General features: G+C 57.1%; 2 protein-coding genes across 3 annotated transcripts in view; both read left to right on the plus strand.

The window, feature by feature from the left end:
- LOC112961302 overlaps positions 1–6,405 on the plus strand; it is a 13,472-nt gene extending 7,067 nt beyond the window's left edge. The window contains exons 5-11 of the mRNA XM_026056311.1: positions 1,817–2,107; positions 2,457–2,554; positions 3,243–3,435; positions 4,276–4,384; positions 4,791–4,837; positions 5,292–5,363; positions 5,775–6,405. Coding sequence (XP_025912096.1) covers positions 1,817–2,107; positions 2,457–2,554; positions 3,243–3,435; positions 4,276–4,384; positions 4,791–4,837; positions 5,292–5,363; positions 5,775–5,821 — 857 coding nt within the window. The 3' untranslated portion in view covers positions 5,822–6,405. The remainder of the gene's footprint in view (positions 1–1,816; positions 2,108–2,456; positions 2,555–3,242; positions 3,436–4,275; positions 4,385–4,790; positions 4,838–5,291; positions 5,364–5,774) is intronic.
- A 3,129-nt stretch (positions 6,406–9,534) lies between these two features.
- The window catches only part of LOC112961303 (receptor-type tyrosine-protein phosphatase kappa-like), a 19,093-nt gene continuing 3,453 nt past the window's right edge, over positions 9,535–25,174 (plus strand). The window contains exons 1-21 of one of the 2 annotated variants that reach the window (XM_026056312.1): positions 9,535–9,736; positions 11,673–11,915; positions 13,462–13,752; positions 14,110–14,207; positions 15,529–15,721; positions 16,026–16,137; positions 16,262–16,508; positions 16,765–16,804; positions 17,843–17,948; positions 18,138–18,205; positions 18,479–18,624; positions 18,764–18,851; positions 19,469–19,539; positions 19,998–20,034; positions 20,962–21,059; positions 21,562–21,678; positions 22,081–22,238; positions 22,316–22,451; positions 23,224–23,394; positions 23,824–23,923; positions 24,482–24,561. In XM_026056312.1, the coding sequence (XP_025912097.1) occupies positions 9,625–9,736; positions 11,673–11,915; positions 13,462–13,752; positions 14,110–14,207; positions 15,529–15,721; positions 16,026–16,137; positions 16,262–16,508; positions 16,765–16,804; positions 17,843–17,948; positions 18,138–18,205; positions 18,479–18,624; positions 18,764–18,851; positions 19,469–19,539; positions 19,998–20,034; positions 20,962–21,059; positions 21,562–21,678; positions 22,081–22,238; positions 22,316–22,451; positions 23,224–23,394; positions 23,824–23,923; positions 24,482–24,561 (2,712 nt within the window). In that variant the 5' untranslated portion in view covers positions 9,535–9,624. The remainder of the gene's footprint in view (positions 9,737–11,672; positions 11,916–13,461; positions 13,753–14,109; positions 14,208–15,528; positions 15,722–16,025; positions 16,138–16,261; positions 16,509–16,764; positions 16,805–17,842; positions 17,949–18,137; positions 18,206–18,478; positions 18,625–18,763; positions 18,852–19,468; positions 19,540–19,997; positions 20,035–20,961; positions 21,060–21,561; positions 21,679–22,080; positions 22,239–22,315; positions 22,452–23,223; positions 23,395–23,823; positions 23,924–24,481; positions 24,562–25,174) is intronic. The other variant, XM_026056313.1, reaches the window with a different exon arrangement.

Below are 25,174 nucleotides of genomic sequence, written 5' to 3' on the forward strand. Positions count from 1 at the left end.
AGGCAAGGCTGGTGAAGTGCGGGCTACATGAGTGGACAGTGAGGTGGACTGAGAACTGGCTGAATGGCAGAGCTCAGAGGGTTGTGATCAGCGGCRCAGAGTCTAGTTGGAGGCCTATAGCTAGCAGTGTCCCCCAGGGATCAATACTGGGGCCAACAGTATTCAACTTATGCATCAGTGACCTGGATGAAGGGACAGAGTGCACCCTCAGCAAGTCTGCTGCTGATACAAAACTGGGAGGAGTGGCTGATACACCAGAGGGTTGTGCTGCCATTCAGAGGGACCTGGACAGGCTGGAGAGATGGGCAGAGAGGAACCTCATGAAGTTCAACAAAGGGAAGTGCAGGGTCCTGCACCTGGGGAGGAATAACCCCATACACCAGTCCAGGTTGGGGGTTGACCTGCTGGAAAGCAGCTCTGTGGAGAAGGACCTGGGAGTGCTGGTGGACAGCAAGTTGACCATGAGGCAGCAATGTGCCCTTGTGGCCAAGAAGGCCAATGGTATTGTGGGKTGCATGAGGAAGAGCRTTGCCAGCAGGTYGAGGGATGTGATCCTTTCCCTCTAGTCAGCCCTGGTGAGGCCATGTCTGGAGTACTGTGTCCAGTTCTGGGCTCTGCAATACAAGAGAGACATGGAGCTCCTGGAGTGAGTGCAGTGAAGGGCTCCTAAGAGGATTAAGGTGCTGGAGYATCTCTCCTATGAGGAAAGGCTGAGRGAGTGAGACTGTTCAGCCTGGAGAAGAGAAGAATGAGGAGGGGGAATCTTATCAACGTGTATAAATACCTGAAGGGAGAATGTAAAGARGATGGGGCCAGACTCTTTCCAGTGGTGCCCGGTGGCAGGTCAAGAGGTAACTGGCACAAACTGAAACACGAGAAGTTCCATCTGAACCTAAGGAAAACCTTCTTTCCTGTGAGGGTGACAGAGCACTGGAACAGGTTGCCCAGGGAGGTTATGGAGTCTCCATCCTTGAAGATATTCAAAAGCCATCTGGACAGGGTCCTGGGCAACATGCTCTAGATGASCCTAGAGCAGGGGGTTTGGACTAGATGATCTCCAGAGGTCCCTTCCAAGCTCAACCACTCTGTGATTCTGTGCATGTGCTCTGAACGTTGCTRGTCTTGATGCAGAGCCCTGTCACCTAAGGGATGTGGCTTCCTGCCACTGCTAAGAGCTGGAGCCAAGAGATGGTGGTAGAGTGGTGCCAGCAGCAGCAACGGAAAGGGCAGCAACAGGTCAACTTTTCGCTAGCCTGCAGTTCCAGAGGGAATAYGATAGAAAAGAGAGTGAGAGCCATGGTCTGAGGCCCCGCTGGAAGTGCGAATCAGCACCCCCAGGGTGGGAAGGAGGTGGTGTGAAGAAGAAGGGGAGGGAAGTATGAGTTGTTAGGGTTGTGACTGGAGATAGGGGATGATGCAGGAAGGGAGTTGAGGGAGATGATGYTGGAGCCATAATCTGTCAGGTTGTGGTGAAGACTGGGCAGAGGTGGGCCCCTTGCCTACGTCAGCAGCTGTACCTCCTCATGGCCATGTCCTGTCAAATCATGCGGTGGCTTTGAACCTGAAGTTTGACTGAATGTGCACCGTCCCCTCAAGCAGCAGGAATCAGCCCACAATGTCATACCTGTCCTCTTAGCGCACCAGGATCCCAAACTGCTCCTGCTGCCCAACTCGGAGACATGAAGGGACTGCAGTCAGATYCATGCTTCCTCTTCCTCCCCGCTGGGTGGGGAGCAGGGTGCTCTGACTGCAGCATCCTTGCAAAGGCAGGAGGGGAAGGGAAGGAAATGACGCRCTTGCAATGTTTCCTTCACAGAACTTCTCCAGGTTGTCCCTGGGACCTTGGAGGTTTCTGCTACCAGCATCAAACTGAACTGGACCTGCAKGTTCCCTGACGCCTGCCAGCACATGTGGGCCATGTGCCGCCTTGCCGGGCCTTCCTCCCCTCCCTGTGAGGCTGAGGARGTCACGGGAGAGGAGATGCTACAGGGCCAGAAGGGAACATTTACCTGCCCCCCTCTGCAGCCCTTCACTGTCTACAGCGTCACCATCTCCTTGCCCCCCAGCATGGTCCTGTACACAAGGCTGGTCAGGACAGAGGAAACGGGTATGTGCCTGTGTAAATGTAGTGTAAATGTGCTCTTCCCTCTGCAGCTCAGCCTGAGCGTATGCCCTGTGCAATGATGGTCCTGGGATCAGGGACACTGGGAGCCTGTGGGGATTTGGGGCAGGGACTGTGCAGGGCCCTAGAGCAGAGCACAAGCCCTCCTCACAGTCATCCTCTCCACCACACCACTACTGTTCCTGCTGCCGCAGTACCCTTTAGGGGGTGCAAAGCTTGCTTGGGGGGGGTCAGTTTGCAGGGTGTCCTCTGGACCAGGAGCTGCCTGCACCCTGCTCTGGCCTCAGCCCCATTCCCYGGCCCAGTGYGTGACTCCGTCCTCCTGTGCTTCCAGTGCCGGACAAAGTGGAGAATCTGTCACTGGATCGCAACACCGGGTTGCTCAGGTGGAATGCRCTGCCCTCCTGCAAAGGGGAGATCCTTGGATACCAGGTACCAGGCTACCCCGGACTCAAAGGTGAACTCCCTCCCCTCCCCAGGCACGTCCCACCTGGGCTGCTTTGGACATACACACTGGGGAGCGGTGTGAGCCCACGTCTGCTGGGTCCCCTCAGCTCTATCCTGCTGGCCATTCTGCAGCCTCAAGTCCTGGCTCTCTGGGACAGGAGGCTGCAGGATCCCTTAGTCCTTTCTGGCTCCATAYAAGTGTAAATCCAACTCACCTCCATCCCCAGTACTGCAGCCCAATACCTCAGGTTCTCCCTGCTCTTGCTTCATGCAGGAAAGGCTCCCTTGGATGCTTTGTTATTTCTCAGCTCCCCCACAGCAGCAGAAGCACATACATCAGTTTTCAGCTGTAGGTTGGGAAGATTTTGGACCCTGATGGGGGAGTAGGGTGCTCTCAGGGAACATCCCCACCCCATATGACTGCCCAACAACTCAATGCAGAGGAGCTGGCGCCAAGAACTCCCTGCAGAGCTGTGCCCCTCCAAGTGCCTTTGGAGAGCCACCAACACAGACAGAGGCAGCACAATTCCTTGTGCTGTTGATGTTCCCCACTCTGCCCTCTTGTGATGGGGGCAGGTCCCCTCCTGTCCTTGACCAGCAGTAGCAATGCCACTCCATGGAGCTGCCCTTCCCTGGAGTGAGAGGTCAGTGCTGCTCTCTGTCCTTCCTCTAGCTGAACATCTCAGCCAGGAGAGTGCATGATGGCAGCTTCCTTGAATTCAAGCAGCTGATGGTGAACGCATCTGTCACTCAGTACATGCCACCTTATCAGAGACCTGGCAGCAAATACATGGTGGCAATCCAGGGCCTGACAGCAGCTGGTGCTGGGGACACATCAATCCTGGAATTTCAAATGTACTTCTCAGGTAATGGTCTCTCTGCACTGGGTCTCCCTGAAGAGGCCATGGAGCGAATGCTGAGGCTGGAGCATCTTCCAGAGCTCTCTGCAAGCTAACCCGGTGCCCACCAATATGGAGACAAGGAGTGTGGGCACACAAGAGACCTACTCAACCAAGAGGTGCAGTCCTGCTTCAACTGAGTGCATCTCCTGGCCCCCAGAGCCAGTGCATTGTGTCATCTCCTGTTTGTGAGAGTAGAGCTGGCCCAACTCCTCCACCTAATCCAGGCAACAACTGAGAGCATATGGGAAGTGTCTGGGAATTCTGGGCCACAGCGGACAGACAGGAGGGACAGTTTAGCATCCTTTCGTATGAGCCAGGAGCTACAGCCTCAGAGCTGGGAAGTCATACCTACAAGGCTTTTTCCTAGGTTTAGCATGTAGCTCCCACAGGAACGAATGGCGTTTCTTACCTTATGGCCCCTGAATAACCCAATCCCACCATAGAAAACACCAGTCCCTGCATCAATGTATGCTGCTGGCTTGGGGCTAGACAGTGCTAAGGCTGCTGAGCCAGAAGGGCTCTGTGTCCTGGCTGGATCCTGGGTTGAAAGGGTTTCCATCCCCTGTGGTCTTCTCTGGGAGGTGGGTCAAGTCCCCCTGCTCTGGAGGTCCCTTTTCTCTGCCTTGCCTAGAAGACTTGAAGGCAGGGCATGGCTCTACCTCACTACCTGTCTCTTGCAGCAGCCAGGATGGCAGAGCCCAGACACCCAAGTGTGCACACATGTGCTCACACCCAATGCCAAGGGTGGGGGCCCTCATGGACCCATCCCCCAGGCAGTGACACCCACCCCCGGCTCTCTGTTMGCTGCAGGGCAAGCCCCGGCCCCATGGCCCTGGACTGCGGTCACGGTGGTTGCTGTGCTCTCGGTGCTGGTCCTCCTGTCTGCAGGGATCCTGTGGTTTGTGCTGTCCAGGTGAGTGGCTGAGGGGCCTGGATCACTGCTCTGTTGCAGGCCTTTGCGTKCTGGGGGCAGCTGGGGCTGGAGAGGGTCCTCTCCCCTGCTGCTTCCACTTTCTGGGTGATGTGGATGCAGCCGGCTGGTCCCAGTCCCACTCAGCTGGTAGKGCTCCYGCCTGGGGCTCGTGAACRTCTTCCCTGGGGCTGTGGCAGGGGCCACAGGCACCAAGAGCCCCCATTCCCTGTGACTCTTCCTGCCACTGCTGCTGTCCCTCGAGGTGCTGGTGGGCAACTCTTCTGCCRGTTTGTGGGAGGCCAAGAGCAGAAGGGTGCAAAGCCCTCCCTCCCTCTGCTGCTGGGGTCRGCAGGGCCCTGGGCAATGTCAGCCTTGCCCCTCTCAGGATTGCCCTTTGTCTTCGCAGGAAGAGGAAAGCCTTGCCCAGCAAAGTCGAGGAGGAGCATTACACAGGTAGGAGCCAGGTGACTCCCTGGGGCCACCATCACAGAGATGGCTGCAGGGCTGAGGTGGGCAGCAGTTCTCCTCCAGGAGGGCCTGACCCTTGGCAGAAACATCTGCCCGTCCTCTGCCATCCCAAGGTAGCTGCAGGGAGCCCGGCCGGTACTGGCTGACCTACCAGAGCAGCATGCCCCATATCTGCTCAGCGACTTTCCCCTCCCAGCAAAGAGCCCCTGTCCGGATGGCCTCTTCCACCACCTCCTTGCTGGGGTCCTCAGTAGTGCCAGGGAGAGCTGGGAGCTCCTGGCCTTGTTTGCCCTGTCCTGGGGAAGCAGCACCTCTGCGCAACTCTGCTGCCCTGCAGATGCCTGTGCCGGGGGCTGTGTCAGCTGCCAGGKCTGCTCCCTGCCTGGGTGTGCCCTGTTCCTTCTCCCATCTCTCAAGCTGTTTCTGTCCCCTCCAACAGAGCTCCAGTCCTATGAAAACTTGGACTCTTACTGTGTAATCAAGGGCTGTCCTCTGGCAGATGACAATGCAGGTAGGACCCAGAGTGCCCTGCCTGTGTCCCCACGCACCTCTGGGAGAAGGTGGAGAGGGATCCTGCCTTGACATGCCCCACRTTTGCTCCAGCTCYCTGGTCCCCTGGAYAGTCAAGATGACTCTCCCCGCTGGGCCCCAGGCTGCAGCCAGCGAGGCTCCAGGCACGTCTCCCCAGCCTGGCACAGCGGCAGGGACAAGCAAAGAGGAGCACCCAAAGGGGAGACTCGTCYCTTGCCCTTTGGAGGGACCCAGGATTGTGGGCAGGGCCYGGGGAGGGCTGACCCTCCCCTGTGATGGGGAAAGCTCTGCTGGGAGGTATTGCAGGAGGGGCAGGCCCCGGGGACTGGCTGCTCTCGTGTGTGCCAAGGGCACATGGCAGCCTCTGCCCTGGTGCTGTTGGTCTCCGCAGGTAAAGGTGGCCAGGCTGAAGAGCTGTCACTCCCATCTCTGCCCTGACCACAGGAGACAGGAAGAGCAGTGAGGGATCAGAAAAGATGAGGAAGATGTTGTCAACTCGCTGCTGATGGCAGCCATCTCCCCACGCCCTCCTGTGACTGCAATCAGCTCTGGGAGCCTCATCCAGGAGAGGCCTGAGCTGTTTCTTTCAGGGTACAATGTCTTCTTTAGAGCTCTTGCSAAGCTCCAGTATGCTCTCTCACAGAGCAAGAGCAGCCCAAGGCCTGGGACGAACTGCTTGTATCAGCAAAGATGTGTGCTGAAAGTCCTTCACTGCTGTGATTAAGCCATCTGACCCTGACCCTTGTGCCCATGACYGGCCTTTGGGACCAAAGCAGCTCCTTCCCATGGGCTTGTTGCTGTAACCTGCCTGCTTCAATGGAGCTGGCTGCTGCCGATTGATGAGAGGGAATGAACAGGGTTGGGACAATGGGAAAACTGAGGTTTGGCTTATGCTGCTGCCTCCACCCAGGCTCCCAACCCCTCTCCCTGCTCCATATGCTGATGTCCAGCCAAGCCCACAGCTCTGCTTGAGTTTGGCCTCACTGTGCTGCCCTCGTGGCTCTGCCCGCTGTGTCYTTACAATCAATAAAGGCTTGTGATTTGGAGGGGGCTGCCTGCCCTGCTACAGCCCCTGCCTGGTCCCCTCAGTGGGTCACACCTCCTGTGGGAAGCTGAGCTAATTGCGTCTTTGGGAGGGAAGGCAGGAAGCAGGGCAGCCATGTCCCCCTGGCCCGGACCTGAGTCTGACGGCATGCCTGACCCCCCCACAGCTGTGCTAAGCAGCTCTCACATGCATTTGTATGATGTGGTGCGTTGTGGGAATCGGGAATGGATAGCGCTTCCCCACACACATCCGGGGCAGGTCTGTGGCCTGTGCCTGTGGTATGGGCAGAACTGGGRGACCTGGGTCCTCTTAGCCCCTCTGCTGCCCCCATGTCTGATCACCCCTCTTTCCTCTCCCTGCGTTCTTCCCTGGTGCTGTGTGCAGGTGCCTCAGTATCATCTCTCTCCTTTGGTGARCTTTTAGACTAATGTCTGACCTTCTACTGCCTCTGTTTTCTTTTCCTGKGTATTTTGTGGCTCCAGTCCTGTTCTTCACCTTCTCTGTATGGCTGCCATTTGTTCTTCATCTTCCTGCTAGCTGGTTTTCTGTCTGAAACCACTCAAACAGTGCTCTGTAGCAATCACTGCAGGCTATTCCTTTCACTCCTGTTCTGCTGCTTCCTTTCGCACTTGATCTGTATGACTCAACTTTTGTGTTACCGAATATTGGCATATCCTCCAGGATTTTGGTGCCCTTGTGCATCAGTCCTGTACCAGACGCTGTCTGCAGCTGCTTCTGCACTGCACCATCAAATCCATTCTGGGGTCACAGTTTTGGGAACCAATGGACATGGCCTCTCTGCACATGTGAGGCTGTCCCGCGTGGAGAACAGAGGACAGTCTGGTTGGAATAACTTTCCTGTGGGGGCTAAGAAAATGTTTCCAAACAGGGGAGCAGGGAGGCTCAGGAACAGCCTCCACTGGCAGGCAACTGACCAGGGGAGGTTTGAGAAAGCTTTGGGATGTCTCTGAGCAGGATTAAGTGATGGTAGCCTGAGCCAGCTGGGGACCAGGCTGGGCTGAGCCAGGCCACCCAGGAGATCTCAAAAGCCCAGAACCTTGCACATGATGCCTCCATGACCTCCGAGGAAGGAAGGAAGGAGGCAGCTCTGAGGCAGACGGAGGTTCCTGCTCCGATGAGGAAGCCTCCAGARCCAGATCCCATGGCTGTTTGATTTCTGTGCATGCACCTCTTGCATGCAGCTACACAGATGTGCATGTGTGGTCTCTCACTGGTTGTTCTTCTGTTAAATTCTACCACCATCCTTTACCCTCCACAGTAACTGCAATCTACACAGGTAAGTGACTCTTTTTTTGTTCTGAYGTTCTCTAGTTGCAGGGGTCTGAGAATAAAGCATAGCAAAGGGGGAAAAAAAGCAGTTTTGTGGGGAGGATTCAGTCTTTTTGCTGCCAGGGTTTGGGGACACTGGCATTTGAAAGAGAAGATTGCAGCAATAGGGGCATCCCTGCTTGGTGAAGGATTGGCAGGCAGTGAGGTGACTTAGGCATGCTGCAATCAGGAAGCCCCAGAGATTTCAGCACAGCATCCTCACGTAATAGTTTTGCRCAAAAAAGAGCACAACCTACAGCTTGCAACATGATGCAGGTTTCAGAGCCAACCTTACAGCCCGGCAGCTCTTCCTCAAAGTTAGACCAAGGACCATCCGCGGGGAGGCAGATCATTCCCTGGGCACATGGCCCTGGCAGGGGAGAAGGAAGGGGACTCATGAGCCACCTGGGAGACCCTGCCTCAGCCTCATCTGGACAGGGTAGAGGTGGAAATGTTTGTAGCTGCATGGCTTTCCTGAGTAGCTCCTTGTGTTTGTGGTTTTTCAGTSGGTATGGATCATCTCTGGCAGTCTCTGAAGAACAGCCAGCTGGAGCCAGGGCAGAGTGTGTGTTGCCCAGAGCTGCAACAGCACTGGGAGCTGGGACTCACGGAAGTGTGAGACCAAGTGACAGTGAGTGAGCTGGAAAGTAGCAATGAGYAGAGCCTGGTGGTGGCTTCAAGGGTGGGACACTCGGGGAACGTGAGTGAGGCAGCGTTGGGGTTCTGGCCCAAACTTTGGAGCACCCAGAGAAGTCCCTACCATGTMGAAAGATCCTGTCTGCCACCTGAGCCCATGGGAGGTGCTGGTGGCAGAGAAAAGCAGTGGGGGTGGGTGATGGGCTGACAAAGAGCTTATGGATCACGATTAAGGGGCAGACTAGCATGGATGATACTGTTGCGGKTGTGTGCTGTGGCCACCTGATTAGGAAGAAGAAGTAGATGAGGGCTTCTGCAGACAGCTGGAAGTAGCCTCATGTTTGCAGGCCCTGGTCCTCCTGGGAGTCTTTAACCATGCCAATAWCTCCTGGAGGGGCAACAGAACAGGGCACAGGCAATCCAGGAGGTTCTTGGAGAGCAYTGRTGACAACTTCTGGATACAGGTGACAGGGGAGGCAACAGGGAGAGATGCTCTGCTGGACCTCAGGTTAACCAACCTGACAGCTTTCTATGGTGGAATGACTAGCTGGGTAGATGAGGGGAGAGCTGTGGATGGTGTCTACCCTGACTTCACACATAACACCCTAGAGCAGGGGGTTTGGACTAGATGATCTCCAGAGGTCCCTTCTAACCTCAGCCACTCTGTGATTCTGTGAAGAGGCTTAGTGTGGGTTTAATGTGTTTTTCAGAAGGGTCAAGGACCTTTTCCAGCCTTGAGGTGTTCTTTGGAGTTCACCTGTCTTCCCATCACTGACTCTTGACAGCTCTTTTCATACCTTCTCAGAGGACCTCAAACTGCTGTGATCATTGAGGGAAAAGTGCGGTGATTTGTTAGAGCTCAAAAAGCCCATGACTGCAAGCAATGACTTTGGGAAGCATGCAGATATAGTGTCAGAAGTGTGAGCAGTGTTTCTTGAGTACACTCTGGTTACCAGGAGGGTTTGTGGAGCAACCCTGGTATCCTAGTGACAGGGGTCCTCCTGGTGAGAGCCTGCGCCTGGATGCCCCGTGGCACACAAACAACAGGAGGTAGCAGCTCTGACACCAGTGGGAGGTTCCCTCTCCAAAGAGGAAGACTCTTGCAACACATGCAATTTACCCGCGTGGTTGTTTCCTTCCTGTGGTTGTACTCTCTTGCATTCTCTTGCATGAGCTGAAAGGCAGCGGGTAGTGCTGAGATTTCAGTCCTGCCCTAGGACTTTATGCTAACATGGTTTTGAGAGGGCTGGCTCTGGCCCTTCTTCTGGTCCTTGCACCTCTGAGGGCTGCACAGGGAAAGGAGGAGCCTGGTCCTAAAGACCAAGGAAGACCCCAGGAAACAGGTAAGAGCTTCTCACTGTGCAAGAGGAGGTTTGGCTGCTCCCCTTCCTGTAAGTTTGCTGTGCATCTTTACCAGGTTCAGCATGCAATAGCTGTATCTGAGAGGACTGGAGCTGGTGCCCATGCCAGGGCCCAAGACACCTGTACCTCAGCCAGACTGTGGTGACATGAAGCTGCATTTGGGGATGGAGGGCCGCAAGCCTTGGTGTGCTGGGAAAGTCTCCAAGAGCATGGGGCTGCAGCATTCCTCTGGGAAGGGGCAGTATCCCTGGGAGCAGGAGGTGGCCAGCTCTCTTTGCAAGGTGTGCAGGTGAAGCCTGAGTGTGTGGCCATCAGAGCACTGTCCCCATTACAGGAGACCTGGTTGCTGGTGCTCAACAAAGACCTTGAAACCTGTGAGATGGAGTCCAGCTGGGTGCCTGAGCTCCTGTGTCATCTGGGATGCCTGCTCTTTCCGGGAGACCTGTGGGGACAGGAGCTAGGGTGCCACGTGGCTGTGTTGGGGGTAGTGTGAGAAAGATAGGATGAGGCTGGACAGTCAGGGACTAGTCACATCCTGCACTGAAAATCCATCCCGGAGAAGGTAACAACCCTGCTCATTGCCATGCACAGACCAGAAGGATGCTTAGACAGACCCAACCTTACACGTTAAGCCTTGGCAGAAGGCAAATATGCACCTGGGACACTGWCCCTGCTGAGAGTAGAGCAAAAGGAACAGCCTGTCACTTTGCTGAGCTAGATGGGCCTGGGCATGGGGTGGGACTGTGTGCCTCTAGACCGGAGGAAGTGCACAGGCAGTGACGTGTTGCTAGGGCACATCTGCTGTTTGCGGTTCTCAGCTGGGCATCCCTTGTCTTCTGTAACCAAGGCTGTTCAAAAGCAAAACCTTCTCTTAATCGGCTTTTGCTTCACAGCCAAGTTTGTACTTCTTTGTGGCTGTTCAGAAGATGCAATGAAACTTGTCAGATATAGTCTATGTCCCATTAGGATAGGGAAATTCATATTATAGGCACCCTGAGAACTTGCAGAGACCCTTGCAGAGGCTGGCATGGGAATTGCTCCCTTTGCAGGTGCGAGCATCACTGCCCACAGGAATCCTCACGACAAAACCTGCCCTTGCAGCACTCAGCACACTGTTGGGACACGCTATGCGCCTGCTCTCTACCTGTGCCCTCCTCAGCCCGGGAGGAGGGAGAGTGCAGCAAGGATGGGCAGAGCCAGGAGGAGGACAGGGGCCAAAGGAGCAGGGCTTGTGGCAGGGGAAAGGGGCAGGGGCAGGAGCTGGGGTAAAGCAGAGGACCTGAACGGAGAAGGCCCCATGTCCCAGCTGCATGGGGACATGGGCAGGAAGGGAGCAACAGAGGGACAGAGTGAGCCAGCACAGGGACAGCAGAAGAGCTGTGTTATTGCTGTGGAAGTGAGCGACCAGGCATGGCGGCAGGAGGGCATCTCCCACGCCTTCGCCTTCGGGAGGGAGGAAGAACCGTGCCTGGAAAGAGGTGCAGCCCAGCAGGAGTGGCCATGCGTTGGGGACGTGAGGGGCAGGCCGACCTGGGGGCTGAGGGGGACGGGGGGGGACAGCAGCCTGCGCTGGGCGGGTGGCAGGTCAAAATGAGGGGAAAAGGGGGTCTGCTCTTGCAGGGTGATTCTCTCAGGAATCTCTTTGCTGCGGGATGTGGTGGAGGGCTGAGAGTGTCCATGGACACAAGGGCAGAGCAGAGAAGTTCGTGGATGAGTGGTCATTCCTGCTTCATGTGCTCAAGGAGAGCCACCTCCCAGCAGGCCTGGCTGAGGCGTCTTGTCATGACCAAGGGGTGTGTCTCCCTTTTGGGGGCTGGACTCCATCACGGGTGACTCCTGACACCCCCATCATCTGCCCTGCCCCACCTGGTCATCCTGCAACCCTGATTAACATGCACCCCCTTTTGCCTCTGCCAGAAACATGCCAAAGACCCCAGTGGGATCGAAGACTCCAGCTGTCACCACACCAGGTGAATTACAGGAAGAATGAAGAGGTGGTGCTGAGGTGCCCCGAAGGTCTGCAGCCGTCCTTCACTGAGGTCAAATGTGCAAGTGAAGTCCAGTCTATCAGTCACGGGAAACCTGTATACAGAGAAGTTTGGATGGGGAGGAATGGCACAGCTGGCTGGATCCGCATTCGGTCTAACGTGGAATGCCTTGGTAAGGGAGGCTTCAGGATCTCTCCTGACTGCCCTGCTCTGCCCTCCCTGAACAGGAAAATGCAGGCTGTGCGTGCACACAAAGTTTCAGCCTCTCTGCCAGGCTAGGGAAACAGTAGGTGCTGCTGAAGGCAGTCCTGATGGAGCCCCTAAGCCTACCCTGTCCTTGTCCAAGGTTGCCAGGCGCACCTTGGAGTGGAAAGTGGCCGGTGCCAACGTTTGTGCCTGCGGGTGCTGTCACGAAGGGGCTGAGAGAGCATGCCCGCAACAGGCCAGGGCAGGGTGCTGGGCATGCAGGAGTCCAGCCTTCAGTTCTTGTGTGTGCAGGAGGCTTGTGGTGATGGTGTGTAGGTGACGTGGGGCTCCTTGAGGGCTTTTGGCCCTGGCAAGCCAAGAGTATTTGCTGGGGGGAGAGAGGATAAAGCGTTGGGCAGGGAAGAGGTATGTGCGGTGCAGGCTGTGGGCTGCACTGAATCACAACTGTGGTGGGCTCTGCTGCCTGTGTCCCATGCAGTTGTGGTAGTGCTGCAACCTGCTCCCCACTTACTGATCCCCCCATGGGCCCTGCTTCACGCTGGGCTCAGGCTCAGTGCCATGTAGTCGCAGCTTGGGGCACTGAGATCCCTGCCAAGGGAGGGTAGGGTGATCTTGTGATGTTTGAGAATCCCAGTTAGATGTCGCCAAAGCTTGGGTGACAATTAGCCCTCTGCTGCTGCCCAGCTTGCTGCGTGCCCTCTGACTGGGCCAAAGCGAGAGGGCTCAGGGTTGGTTCCCCACTAGCAGCTCTGAGCAAGGGCAGTAGGGGATGTGGGCTGGAGAGGAAGGGGATGATGCTCCTCTGACAGTCTGTGATCCATGAGCAGGGGCCATGGGGTGAATCTCCATGCCTGGGCCAAGTTTTCAGGGTGTCCTGCCTTGTCCCTTCGACCCTGTGTTGGCCTGTCCGGCAGCACACGCCCAGGCTAGGTGGTGGGAGCTTGGAGGCCCCTGAACCRAATGCTGGTTGGACAGTGCCCTCCCTGGTGCCCAGAGTCCCTGGAGCTCCCTGCTCTTCCTGGCCTTTCCCAGGAGGCCTAGGGGAAGCAATGTGGGATCTTTCTTCCCCTCATCCCCTCCCTGGAAATGTTGTGGGGAGAGCTCCTCTGTACTGTGTCCCAGAGCTCCATCCCTCCTCATACAGTGCCAGGACACAGGATCCCCCCCTTCTCTTGGGTCTTATCCACAGCATGGAAAGGCTAGTTCTCCAACAGCCAAATATACTTGGCTGTGGAACTGCTTGGACCCACAAACACTGAGGGGGGACAGCTGCCTTGAGCAATGGCAATCCGTGCATACACCTGTTAAGCCATGCCTGTCTTCTTAGCACACCAGGATCCCAAACCCATGAGCCCTGCTCCCCAACTCAGAGACATGAAGGGACTGCAGTCAGCCTCGTGCTGCTTCTTCTTACCTGCTGGGTGGGGAGCAGGGTGCTCTGACTGCAGCATCCTTGCAAAGGCAGGAGGGGAAGGGAAGGAAATGACGCGCTTGCAATGTTTCCTTCACAGAACTTCTCCAGGTTRTCCCTGGGACCTYGGARGTTTCTGCTACCAGYATCAAACTGAACTGGACCTGCAGGTTCCCTGACGCCTGCCAGCACATGYGGGCCATGTGCCGCCTTGCCGGGCCTTCCTCCCCTCCCTGTGAGGCTGAGGAGGTCACAGGAGAGGAGATGCTACAGGGCCAGAAGGGAACATTTACCTGCCCCCCTCTGCAGCCCTTCACTGTCTACARCGTCACCATCTCCTTGCCCCCCAGCACGGTCCTGTTCACATGGCAATTCCGGACAGAGGAAACAGGTATGTGTCCATGGGCAAGTGCAGCAAGGACAGGACAGTCCTGGGCTGTGTCACAGGTGGGGGAGSCTGGTAAATGCACCTTTCCCTCTGCAGCTACTCCCTGCAGTGATGGTCCTGAGATTGGGGCCTGCAGGGATTTGGGGCAGGGACTGTGCAGGGCCCTAGAGCAGAGCACATGCCTTGCTCACCGTCCCCGACACACCAGCTGCAGCAGTATGTCTGCCCTTTTGGGGAGCAGAGCCTGCTTGGGGGGTCAGTTTGCAGGGTGTCCTCTGGACCAGGAGCTGCCTGCACCCTGCTCTGGCCTCAGCCCCGTTCCCCGGCCCAGTGCGTGACTCCGTCCTCCTGTGCTTCCAGTGCCGGACAAAGTGGAGAATCTGTCACTGGATCGCAGCACCGGGTCGCTCAGGTGGAATGCGCTGCCCTCCTGCAAAGGGGAGATCCTTGGATACCAGGTACCAGGCTACCCCGGACTCACAGGGGTACTCCCTCCCCTCCCCAGGGGTGTCCTGCCTCRGCTGCTCTGGGCATGCAGGCATGGAGAGCAGGGAGGGTAAAGCTGTGATGGCCCACAGTTCCCCCACGTCCSGTCCTGCTGAGGTGAATTTCATGCTCTAACAAGCCTGAGCGTTTTCTACACCCAGTCTTTGTTCCTCCTGCTCCGGTGCTGTCTGGAGAAGTGCTGGGTGCCCCCTGCCCCATGGGCTTCCTCTTGACTGTGCAGAGCCTGGTGTTTGGATGGCTTTGCAGATTGGTGTGCAGCACTTCGTGGCGTGTTCATTGGCTTACAGGCCACGGGGGTAGCCAGCTCATAGCCACCTGGAGATAAGATATGTTTCCTGCCTTACTGGGATTTCTTGGAAAACCTTGTCCAGTTCTGAGAGCAAAGGACTGCTCTGAGCARCCCCCTCCTCCTGCTTGCTGCTCTGCTGGTGAACCTCTGGTGCAGCAGATTCCTCTCAGCTGAYGAGYGCTCCTCYGAAATGCCCGGCTTCACTGGGAGAGGTTCATAGTTCCTTTGAATTGCCCTCCCTGCGTGGCGAGAAGTGCCTCGTCTTTCTGATCAGTCAGGGCTCTTTGCTCAGCGTAGTCCTGCTTTCTGGTATTTGGTGCCTGACTCTCTTACCAGCGTGCTCTGTGGCCTCTCTGAGGACAGACCTGTCTGTAGGGTGAAAGGGGGCCCCAACGTGCTGCTGCTTCTCCCCCCGTGAGCTCTTTCCTGAAGGAGCCACAGAAGTGGGGCCACGGCTGCATTGCAAAGACCAGGCCGCCGGAGCTTTGGGAGTCCGTGCCAGCTGGCTTTCTGCTCCCAGACACCRGGGCTTGCGGCAAGAMCCATGTCTGTGGCTTTGAATCAATGCTCCCTTGCGCGTTTCCAAGATAGCATTTCCGTAAGCATCCCTGCAGCAGCAGGGCTGGGCATGGGCTCTCAGGTGACGTTCAGATGACCCAGTGGCACTTGGAGAGCCTTGAYTGATATCCCTTGYGGGGAATTCTGCCATCCCCTCTCCAAATGAGTCACCTCCATGTTGCCATGCTCCYGTGAGCCTGGTGCTTCCAACGTGGGGCCCAGACAACCCTACGCAGGGCCCAGGCAACCCTACGTGGGGCCCTTCTCAGGGTCACTGCACCCCCCGAGCTTTCCCTGCCCTTGCAGGGGATGCGGCGTCCTGGAGCGCCAGGGGCAGCTGCCCCATGAGCATGTTGCTGCCGGGCTGCCTTGGCCCCGAGCAAGAGGTCAGTGCTGCTCGCCTCCAGCTCTCTGYCCTCCTGCAGCTGAGCATCACGGCCAGGAGCRCACACGAGGGCGGCTTCCTGGAGATTGAGCGGCTGAGGGTGAACGGCTCTGTCACCGAGCACGCGCTGCCGGACCACCGACCTGAGCGCACGTACGTGGTGAYGGTGCAGGGCCTCACGGCTGCCGGTGCCGGGGATGTGTCACGCCAGGAATTTCTGAGCAGCGACTGGGGTAAGKGGTCCGCACGGGGTCCCTCTGTGGYGACCGCGGAGCGCGGCAGGCGGCCGYGCAGCGGGGCGGCGGGGGCCTGCCCCCCCTGCTGAGCCCCAGGCTGCACCAGCAGCTCTGCCAGGGCAGATGCGGGGGCAGTCAGGCCCCAGCGCCGCCCCCATCTCGCAGAACGGCTGCGCGGCCTCGGCCGCACCAGCCGGGGCAGCTCTGCAGCCTGCGCTGCCCGCGGGCTGCTGCCTGCGCCGCGCAGGGCCCCTCCGTGCTCTGCTGCCTGCTGAGCCTGGGCCCTCTGGTTCCCCGTCAGGCACCGCCGCCCCTCTCAACGTCAGCTCCTGCGGCGSTCGTGACATCTCCCCATCCCAAGGGACGGCCGTGCTTCCCCTCCRCCCCATCGCCCAGCCCCACGCGGCGGTGAGGTGAGTGCAGCCCCTGGGGAGCTCGGCTGCTCTCCGTCCCGGGAAGCCTTTCCCCCACGGCTGCCTCCGCTCTGCTCTCCCGCTGCCCATGCCCCCCGGCCCCTCTGACAGCCGTGCCTTGCAGGGAGCACCAGCTCATCGTTGCTGTGACCCAGGACACCGCTGCGGAGGCAGGCGTCTGCTCGGAGGAGCTGCAGCCCTTCGACGCCAGCCTGCAGCACCGTGCCTACGTGGCCGCGGTGCTCAACCTCACAGCCCCCACCGACTTTGTGCTGGGTGATGGGACTCACCAGCACGGTTACTACAACGCTCCKCTCCAGCCGGATAGAAACTACACGGTCCTTCTCCGCCTCGTCCGCCGCCAGCAGCAGGTAGCCTCTCGCGGGGCTCGGGGCTCGGGCTCGGGCAGAGCCTGCTCCTTCCCCAGGCCCTGTCGCCAGCGGAGCAGTGAGAGGGGCTGCTCCTGCCCCACGCACTGAAAGCCGGGGYGCCTTGGCAGCACGGTCCCGCTGGGGAGCTTCGGCCACAGCTGGGGCGTTTTGTGGCCCTGGGGGGGAGGTCTTTGCTCCCGGGAACTGGCAGCTGGGCAGCAGTGGCCTGAGCTCTCCCTCCTGTCTCCTCCAACAGGCAGAGAAGTTCACCTGTGTTTGCTACAGCTTCTCTGTTGGTAAGTGGGCTCCTCTCTTCCAGGCTGGGCTCAGCCCCACACCCTGTGCCCGAGGCACCCTCCCGCATCCTGCCTTTTCCAGCCTGGCCGCTTCCCTTGGAGAGGGTTTGGCCGCTCCCGAGGGCAGTGGGGTCTTGGTGTGGGGGGCAGAGGAAACCTTTTGTTTCTCTTACAAGTAGGTGCTACCATAACCAGCTCTCACTTCCATGATCTTCCACACTCCTATGATCTTGAGACTCTGGTGGATGGGTTTAGGGCAATCTTTGGCCACTTGCACAGGTGTTTGCTGGCCTCCCTCCAGGCCTCTGTCCCCATGGTATTTACTGCTCATTTCTATCATGATGTCAGAGCTGGATGGTCTCTAGGACTGGCTGGACACCCCTGGTCTTGTCCTGGTGCCGAGACCTGTGCTGCAGCTGACACTGTAGCATAGGGTGCACTGCTAGGAATAAAAATCCTCCTTCTCCCAGTTGCCTCCCAGGGCCACTGACTCTTGMTCACCCTCACCTGCCCCAGCACGATGCTGTGGCGCTGCTAGGACAGGAAGGCTTCGGGCTGGCCAGGAGCATGCACAGCCCATCTCTGACAGCTCTTCCAGATGCTGAAAGCAGCATGCCTTCCCTGGGAAAGGGTTCTGGAGAGGATGGGCAGAGCAGCTGACACACATCATTGCTCTGGCAATGGAGGGTGGCCTGCAAGGCGTGGCACAGCTGGCAGTCATGGGTATTGTGCATCTATGCCATCGTCTCATATTGCATATTAGTCTTAGTGATCTCTGGTACATGTGCAGCCCCACTAATGCAAACACCTCACCAGGCTCTGGCCATAGCAGGGGACAGTCAGAGAGGCAGTGTTCATGCTGAAGGGTATTATGCCAGGCAAGCGTCTTATCTTCCTGCTCTGTCTTAGCTGTTTTCCAGCACAAAGCCTGTGGTGGGAGGTGAGAAAAACTGCTTTCCTCCCCACTGCCCCAGTGGGATGTCCCACTGCCTGGTTTGGGCTGTGCAGGAACCTGAGTCTGGGCTGTGCTGGTTGCAGGGCAGGAGCCAATTCCTCAGCTAGGCAGGATGGTGGTGGTTATGGCAGTAGCGCTGGTCGTGGCACTCCTGGCCCTGGGGATTTTGCTGCTCTTCCTACTCTTCAGGTCAGTATGTGCCTCACCTCTCCTGCTCTCTGTGCTGCCATGGGACATCCAGCTCCCTGCACTGCGGGGCAATGTGCAGAGTGGACCGGAAGATAAAGCAAGGTGGGAGGCAGGGTTGTTACATGGACAATGTCCTCTCCTCTGTCTCTCACTTCTGCTGGTCTATGGGTCTGACTTGCTGTTTTGCAGGAGGAAGCGCAACAGTTCAAAAACCTGTGAGAGCAACAGCACTATCCCCCTGAGAAGATGTCGAGGAGGTGCAGTATGAGCAGAGATCCTGATAGCCCTGTCTGGACGGGCTCTCTGTTAAAAACACAGGCAGAGGGTTCTGAGGTCCTTACAGGAGCAAAGGGGTCAGAGCTGGCTGGCAAGGGGAAGGGACACCTCCCAAGGAGAGAAGAACCTGCATGTGGAGGGCTTTGGTGGGGTCCTGCCCACCACAATGACAGTCTGGTCCCAACCTCAAAGGTCCCACTCCCAAGGCCAGGCATCAGATGCAGGCTAAATTACTGACCTCATGGTCCCCATAGGTACGAACAAGATGAATACACGGATCCCAGTGGAGGAACTGCTGGAGGCTCTGAAAAGGTTCAAGAGGGAAGAAGTAGAGGCAGAGCAGACAGAGGATGAATCAGACACCGAGAGACACGGCGCTGGGCGTCTGGGAGAGTATCAGGTCTGGTTTAGCTTTGCTTGCCCGTTTGGTTGCACTGTCCATCCAGACCCAACCTCTCCTTGGATACATGACACAGACGGCCTTGGCCAGCCTCAGAACATGTGCTAATCCAGAGTGTGCTCATCTTCTTCCCCTGCAGAAACTGGTCTCCACTTTGTTGCATCCCTGTGATGCTGGGAAGGAACTATGTAATCAGGGCAAAAACCGCTACAAGAACATCGTCCCATGTAAGCAGAGCCTCCCAGGAGTTGTCACAGGGATTTGGAGGGGGGCTAGGCAGTACAGGCACTGGGTGGGTGTAAGTGCCCCTCCAGCTGTTCAACAGCGCTGAGCTCCTCCTCTCATTTCAGTGACCCTGTAGTCACTGAAATCCACAGGGTTTTCCCTAAATCGTAGTGTTGGCTCTACAATTCTATATGCAACTGGAGAATCCTCTTCTGCTCCTTAAGTCTCCCTGCAAACTTAATTATGCATGCACTTGTATATCTGTTCCTGCTGTCAGACATTGCTGAATGCTGCTGTGTCCCATCCAGAGGTGGCTGTTGTGGGAAAGTGGAGGGAGTGATCCAATTTTAATTAAAGATTAAAACTGTTCTGGGCCCCACTTAGTGTGGATATTGGCCTTTGCATTAACAGTCTCCCGCATGCATTGCACTTCTTCCTGCGCTCTGTCACCCTTCATTTCTTTAACTATTCTTTCAAATGTGTCTTGAGGCCTGAAGTGCTGCTGAGGAGGGAGCAGCAGTCCTGGGGTTTCCTAAATCCCACCCCCCTCCTTAAACAGTCACTTCTGCTGCTGCCCCAAAGGGGCAGTCCACTACCTCCTGTCTCCCTTCTCTTTCAGATGATCACTGCCGTGTGGTGCTGCAGTCCTCTGACACAGGCAATGGCTACATCAATGCCAGCTACGTGGAGGTAGGTAGGGAGAAATTGCTGCTCTGCAGGGGGCAAGGGAGATACCAGCTATCTTACTGCACTGGGCGGGGACAGTCCTTCTCACACTGGCGGCCCAAGGACTGGCACTTGTCCTGGGTCCTGGGTGGTGTCCTGTCCACCACCATTGCTGCCCTCAGGTGTTGGCAGATCCTGGGCTATCATTCTTCTTGCATCCTCCCTGAGCTATCTGGAGGAGTCTGGATTTGTGTGCAACTCTCATCCTTAACAAAAAGGGACCACGCTCACAGCAGGGGGGGGACAGGAATGGAGATGTCATCCTTGGATATTGGCTGTCCATGCTGACCAAGAGTGGTGCTGTTGGACATGCTGTGCTGAGCGCTCTTGGCTCTGGAGCCTGTGGGAAGTGGTCATTTATTTTACTCTTTGTTCAATGTTTAATGCATGTGATCAGAGCTCTTTAAATCTCCCTCCCACAGAGCTACCGGAGTCCACGCTTCTTCATAGCAGCTCAAGGTGGGTGCTTACAGCCCTGGGAATTGCCCAGAGCTGGCACAGGGCCCTGTGTGTACTTGGGAGAAGCTTGTTCCAGCTCTGAGTCCTTTGGGGTGTGCAGAATTGGGACAGCAGCAGAAGAACTGTTAATGGCTCAGTCTGGGGACCTGTATTTCCTGGGTCTCTGTCTCAGCTGGTGGCCACTGCTGCTGAGCATGGAAGGCCTTGGTGGCACTTCAGCAGTGGCTAGACCACAGAAGAAGGCTGTGATCTGATCTCTGGACTGCCCAAGCTAAGGACCTGGTGGGAACATGTTGCAGCTCCTCCCACCTGCAAACCTGCCCTATCTCCTGTGGAGACTGGTGTGACAGGTCTGGCCTTCATATGGGACAACCTGCAAATGCCTGCACTGTTAGTGTTCCTGGAAGCCTGGTCCCTGTGATGGCACAGAACCAGGATGGATTAGTCTGCTCTGGGCAGCATGCAATGAGGGGTCCCAAAGGCTCCATGCAAGCTGCTGAGATGCTTTTCAGGAAATAAGACCCTAAATGTGGGAGCAGCTCACGGTCACCTTAGGGGTCTGGCTGAGAAAGGCTGCACGTTGCACTGCCGCAAGACTCTGCCCAGCCCTCTGGCCGCTGGACCCCAATAGGCCACCTGGAAGCACCTGCAGCAGTAGTGAGTCCCCAGCATGCCCTGGGCTCACCTGCCCTCCCTCTTCCCTGTCCCCTTCTCTAACATGGGTGCTGGAGCCAAGGTACCCAGCCATCCTTGTTAGGTGCTGCTGTCCCCAGGCTGTTCAGTGTTTGTCCCTGGGCAGAGGGAAAGCCAGGACTGCTCCGTAGCCTGGGACCATCTGCCCTACCCTGAGCATCTGTGCAGTGGCTGAGAGCAGCCACACTTCCATGGCCTGGACAGTGACATGGGGCTCTCCTCTTCCTCCCCAAGGCCCCTTGCCTGGAACGGTGGTGGATTTCTGGCAGATGATCTGGCAGGAGAAGACTTCAGTCATTGTGATGCTGACAGACTTAGTGGAGCAGAACAAGGTAGAGAAACCATCTCAGTCTCTGCTCACCCTGGGCCTCACCAGGGTCCAGGCTTCCTTGCTTGCTTTGCTTTGCTTTGATGCAGGCATCAATAAGAGCAGAGAGAGCAGCTGCACACCAGAGCCCTTCCCTGCTCCAGAGCTGCCTGCTCCTGGTGGGAGCTCACCACCCTCCACCTGATATAGGGGATTGACCCTTGGGAGCACGAGAGAGGGAAAGGGCCTGCCATCGAAGCACATGTCCCCAGGGAGCAGGCTGCTGCCCCAGGAAGCACGTAGCAGCACCCTGGGTGTAGGCAGCATCAGGAAAGTCTCCAATGCTAGGGGAACATGTCAGCCCTGGTCAAGACCTGGGGTTTCACCTGAGCCATAGATCAGTTATTGCACTATCTATTGCCTGCCCAAGCAGAACAGTGATACAGAGGATGCAGTGTACAGCTGCTGGCTTGTAACACTCCCCTAATGAGTTTGCTAGTTCTTAGGGGRCTCGATTCTCTTGACAGACCAAGTGTGAGAAGTACTGGCCGGAGCAGGAGCAGGTCTATGGGGACTTCACAGTTGCACTCAACAACACGAGGACCACCACAGGCCTTGTCACACGCATATTCCGCCTGCAGAAGGTAAGACTGGCATGTAGCTGTTGGGGATGCAGGGTGTTTCTGGGAGTTCAGCATCTGGTAGGAGCTGTTGGCTGAGAAACCCTGTAATCAGCCTTGCYGGGTCTCCAGCACAGACAGGTCAGCAAATGCTCTGAGTTAACTGTTCTCAGTGTGGGGAAATAGAGAATAAAGTGAATTGTGTGGCTGTGTGCTTGGTGAATTTGCTCAGAGTCCTCATCCTTGTTGTGCCCACTGTTGTCTGAGCTGTGGTGTATCAGTCAGTGTGGTGGATGTGCTGGTGCACCCCTGCCATGGTTTTCTCCACTACTCCCTATGTATTGGCCTGCAATTATTTGCACAGCTTTCTGGGATGGTTCCTGCTCCCTGCTCTCAGCCATGTCTCCCTTTTCTCCCTCTCTGCAGACAGGCTGTGCTCTCCCAAGACTGGTGGAGCAGTTTCACTACTTGCTATGGCCAGACCATGGGGTCCCCAGAAACCCTACCCAGCTCCTGTGCTTAGTGGAGAAGGTGAACAAGCGGGTGTCAGAAGACCCTACTGGCCCTGTGCTGGTGCACTGCAGGTACTAGGCTGGGAGTGCTTGGGTGCTGAGGCAAGGGTGGCCACGGCAGCGCTGATTCCCCTTTTCTGTGTTCTCAGTGCGGGTATTGGGCGGACGGGTACCTTCATCGCCCTGGACTTCCTCCTGAAGATGGCGAAGGCTGAGGGCAAGGTGGATGTGTTCCGGTGTGTGCAGAGACTGAGGGAGCAGCGGATCAGCATGGTGCAGACCAAGGTGCGGAGAGTTACTTGCCCCCTGCATGCTGCAGGCTGCAGATCACAGCTTCTGGTTCCCACCCTTTCCAGGGATGTGGCCGCACAAAGCCTCACAAGCTGGACGGTGCATGGTCTAGCCACAGAGACTGGGGCTACCAGGTGACTGAGGCTGCAGGTTCTTGTTTTCAAAGTGGTGTCCAAACCTAGGCAGCATCCATGCTCTCTTGAGACCCTCTGAAGTGGTAGCAGCCTTTGTATGCACCAGTCATCCTGGTATGGAAGGGCTGTCTTGTAGGCAAGGCAGATGTGTGAGAATCCACATTTCCTTCAGGCTTGCAGGAAATCTGCCCTCGTGGCATCCTCTGGGCATCAGTGTCCTGGCTGAGGGACTTTCTTCCCATGGCCTGTTCAGTGCTAGGACCCCACAGAGGGGATCTATAGAGTGGGCAAGGTTTCTCGGCCCCTTGAAGAGAGGAGCTGTTCACTGTTTTTTCTGAGTTTCCTTCCTCAGAGCAGGGGTCTAGACTGAGAGGGAACACTGAACCACAGGAAGATGGCCTTATCTGGGTCATTTCATTTGCTGGCTGGCCCTCAGCGAGGCCTCGGTGGTTTTTGGCCTCAGGGACCCCACAGCAAGGGGTGGTGAAGGGCCACATATGTGGAGTTCTCTCCAGTGTGACGGCTGGTGGCCCAGATTCCCAGGGGTCCCCATGCTGTGGCCCTGGGTGCAAACAGGTGGAACTGGTCTGGGCTGTGCAGCTGACCCGTGATCCCGGGTCTGGGCTGTGCAGCTGACCCRTGATCCCGTGCAGGAGCAGTATGCCTTCTTGTACGAGGTGCTGCTTGAAGGCCTGCTCTGCGGCAGTACCGGGGTCCCAGTGGAGAGTGTCATCAGCCACATCAGCTCCCTACGAGAAGCTGAGACCCAGAGGCAGAACAACATCCTTGAGAAGGAGTTTAAGGTACCATGGGATTTTATTCTGGGGCAAGCTGTAGGGATTACAGATGTTACTTTGGCTGGCTCTAAGGCAAGTCTGAGCTTCATTAGGGGAAATCACACCATTGGGCTCTCCTGCCAGAGCTTGCTGACTGCTGGACAGAGCCTCTCCCTCTGTGTGTCTTGGTGTCCGGAGGTGGGGTCGGCGAGCTGCCAGGCTCACGTCTTTGAGGCTGTGCCGAGGGTGGCTGCATATGCAGCTCCCCATGTTCTCACTTCCTTTATTGCAAAGGATCTTGTGCTGACAAGGCTGGTCTCTGGTATCTCCACCCACCTTGCTGCTCCCCTTCAGCAGTGGGAGGGAGATGGGGAGAGCATTTCTTTGGGGACACACAAATGGGAGGGGGGGAGGCTGCTGATAAGCCAGAATGGCTCAGCTGAATCATCCCTTCAGGCCCTGCAGAAGTTTTCCGAGTTGTTCCAGCTCCTGCCATGCAGAGAAGCAGAGAAACCCAGCAACCAGCCCAAGAACCGCAAGCCAGGGATCCTGCCAGGTACTGCTGGCAGGGCTGGACTGTCCTTGCCCTGTGATCCAGCAGTTGAGAGCAGTACGGGGGAGGTGATGCTGCCCTCAGCCCTGCTGCTTGCCTCCCCAGCACCACGCCACTGCCAGGCTCTGCCCAGGGGGACCAAGTGCCACTTTCTGGCTGACAATACTCGGTGTAGACTAGACCGATCTGTCTGTATGAGCAAAGCCTCATCCAGCCCTCCCCGCTTCCTTCTGTGCCTGCCGGACTTGTGGGTTCATGGGCTACCCCTGGGATAAACACATCCCTGGGGCAATTCTGTCCCAGAATTGGGCATCAGGAAGCAATTGGGAGGGCGATGCTGCTGTTCCTTAGTGCCTCCACTCACGTGGGCTCAGGACATCCTGTGACAGGCAGCCCTGAGTCCTCCTGGCCCTGGGGCTGGTGGTGCCTGCTCATCTAGGCCTCTCCAGCCCGTGCTGCAGGGAGTCATGCTGACCCCCATCGCTTGCAAGGAAAGCCCCGGGGCCTCTGTGCAGGGAAAGGATGGCTCACCCTTTCTCTCTCTGCCTCTTGCCTCCACAGCGGATTCCTGCCGGCCCATCCTCATGTCCTCACTGAACGCAGATGGTTCACCAGGTTATATCAATGCAGTGTTCGCTGACGTAAGGCTCCAGCCTCAGCAGGGGTCTGGAGCTGCTGGGAGCAGCAAAGGCTTGCAGGGCCCCACAGGCACCACCTCTTGAGGCAGGGCTAGACCGTGGCTCCCTGGTTTGATGTGTCCCRGTGCTGGGGCTTCCTCTCAGTGACTGTTTCCCAGCGTCTGGGCCCTGCTGCCAGGAGATGGCCTCAGTGATCAGCCTAAACCCTGCCTGTGCTGGCTGCCTCCTGGCACACAGCTCAGCAGGCTTCTATACAGCCTCTGGCCTTTGCCTGCTGTGAGGAGGGCCCAGGTGTGATGAGCTGAGGGGGCAGAGGGATGCAAACCTGCTCTGAGCAGGGCTGCAGTGGCCTGCRTCTCCCTGGGCTCTGTTTCTGGGACTGCAGAGCAGCCTAATTCGACATTCAACCTTATAGAGGTTGCTCAGGTACCTGTCCAATGTGGTTACTACAGGGACTGGGGATACTGGCAATAACCCCAGGTCCCAGTGGGATGGATCCATGGGGATTGACTGTTTCCTTCAGCTCTGTGAGGACCTGCAGGAGGAAGCTGTTCTCCCCATCTCCTATCATCCTGTCACCCACCTGCAGACTCACCCCTCAGGGACCGAGTATCTG

Source organism: Apteryx rowi, unplaced genomic scaffold (assembly GCF_003343035.1).
Source record: "Apteryx rowi isolate R43461 unplaced genomic scaffold, aptRow1 scaffold_1304, whole genome shotgun sequence".
Classification (NCBI taxonomy): Eukaryota; Metazoa; Chordata; class Aves; order Apterygiformes; family Apterygidae; genus Apteryx; species Apteryx rowi.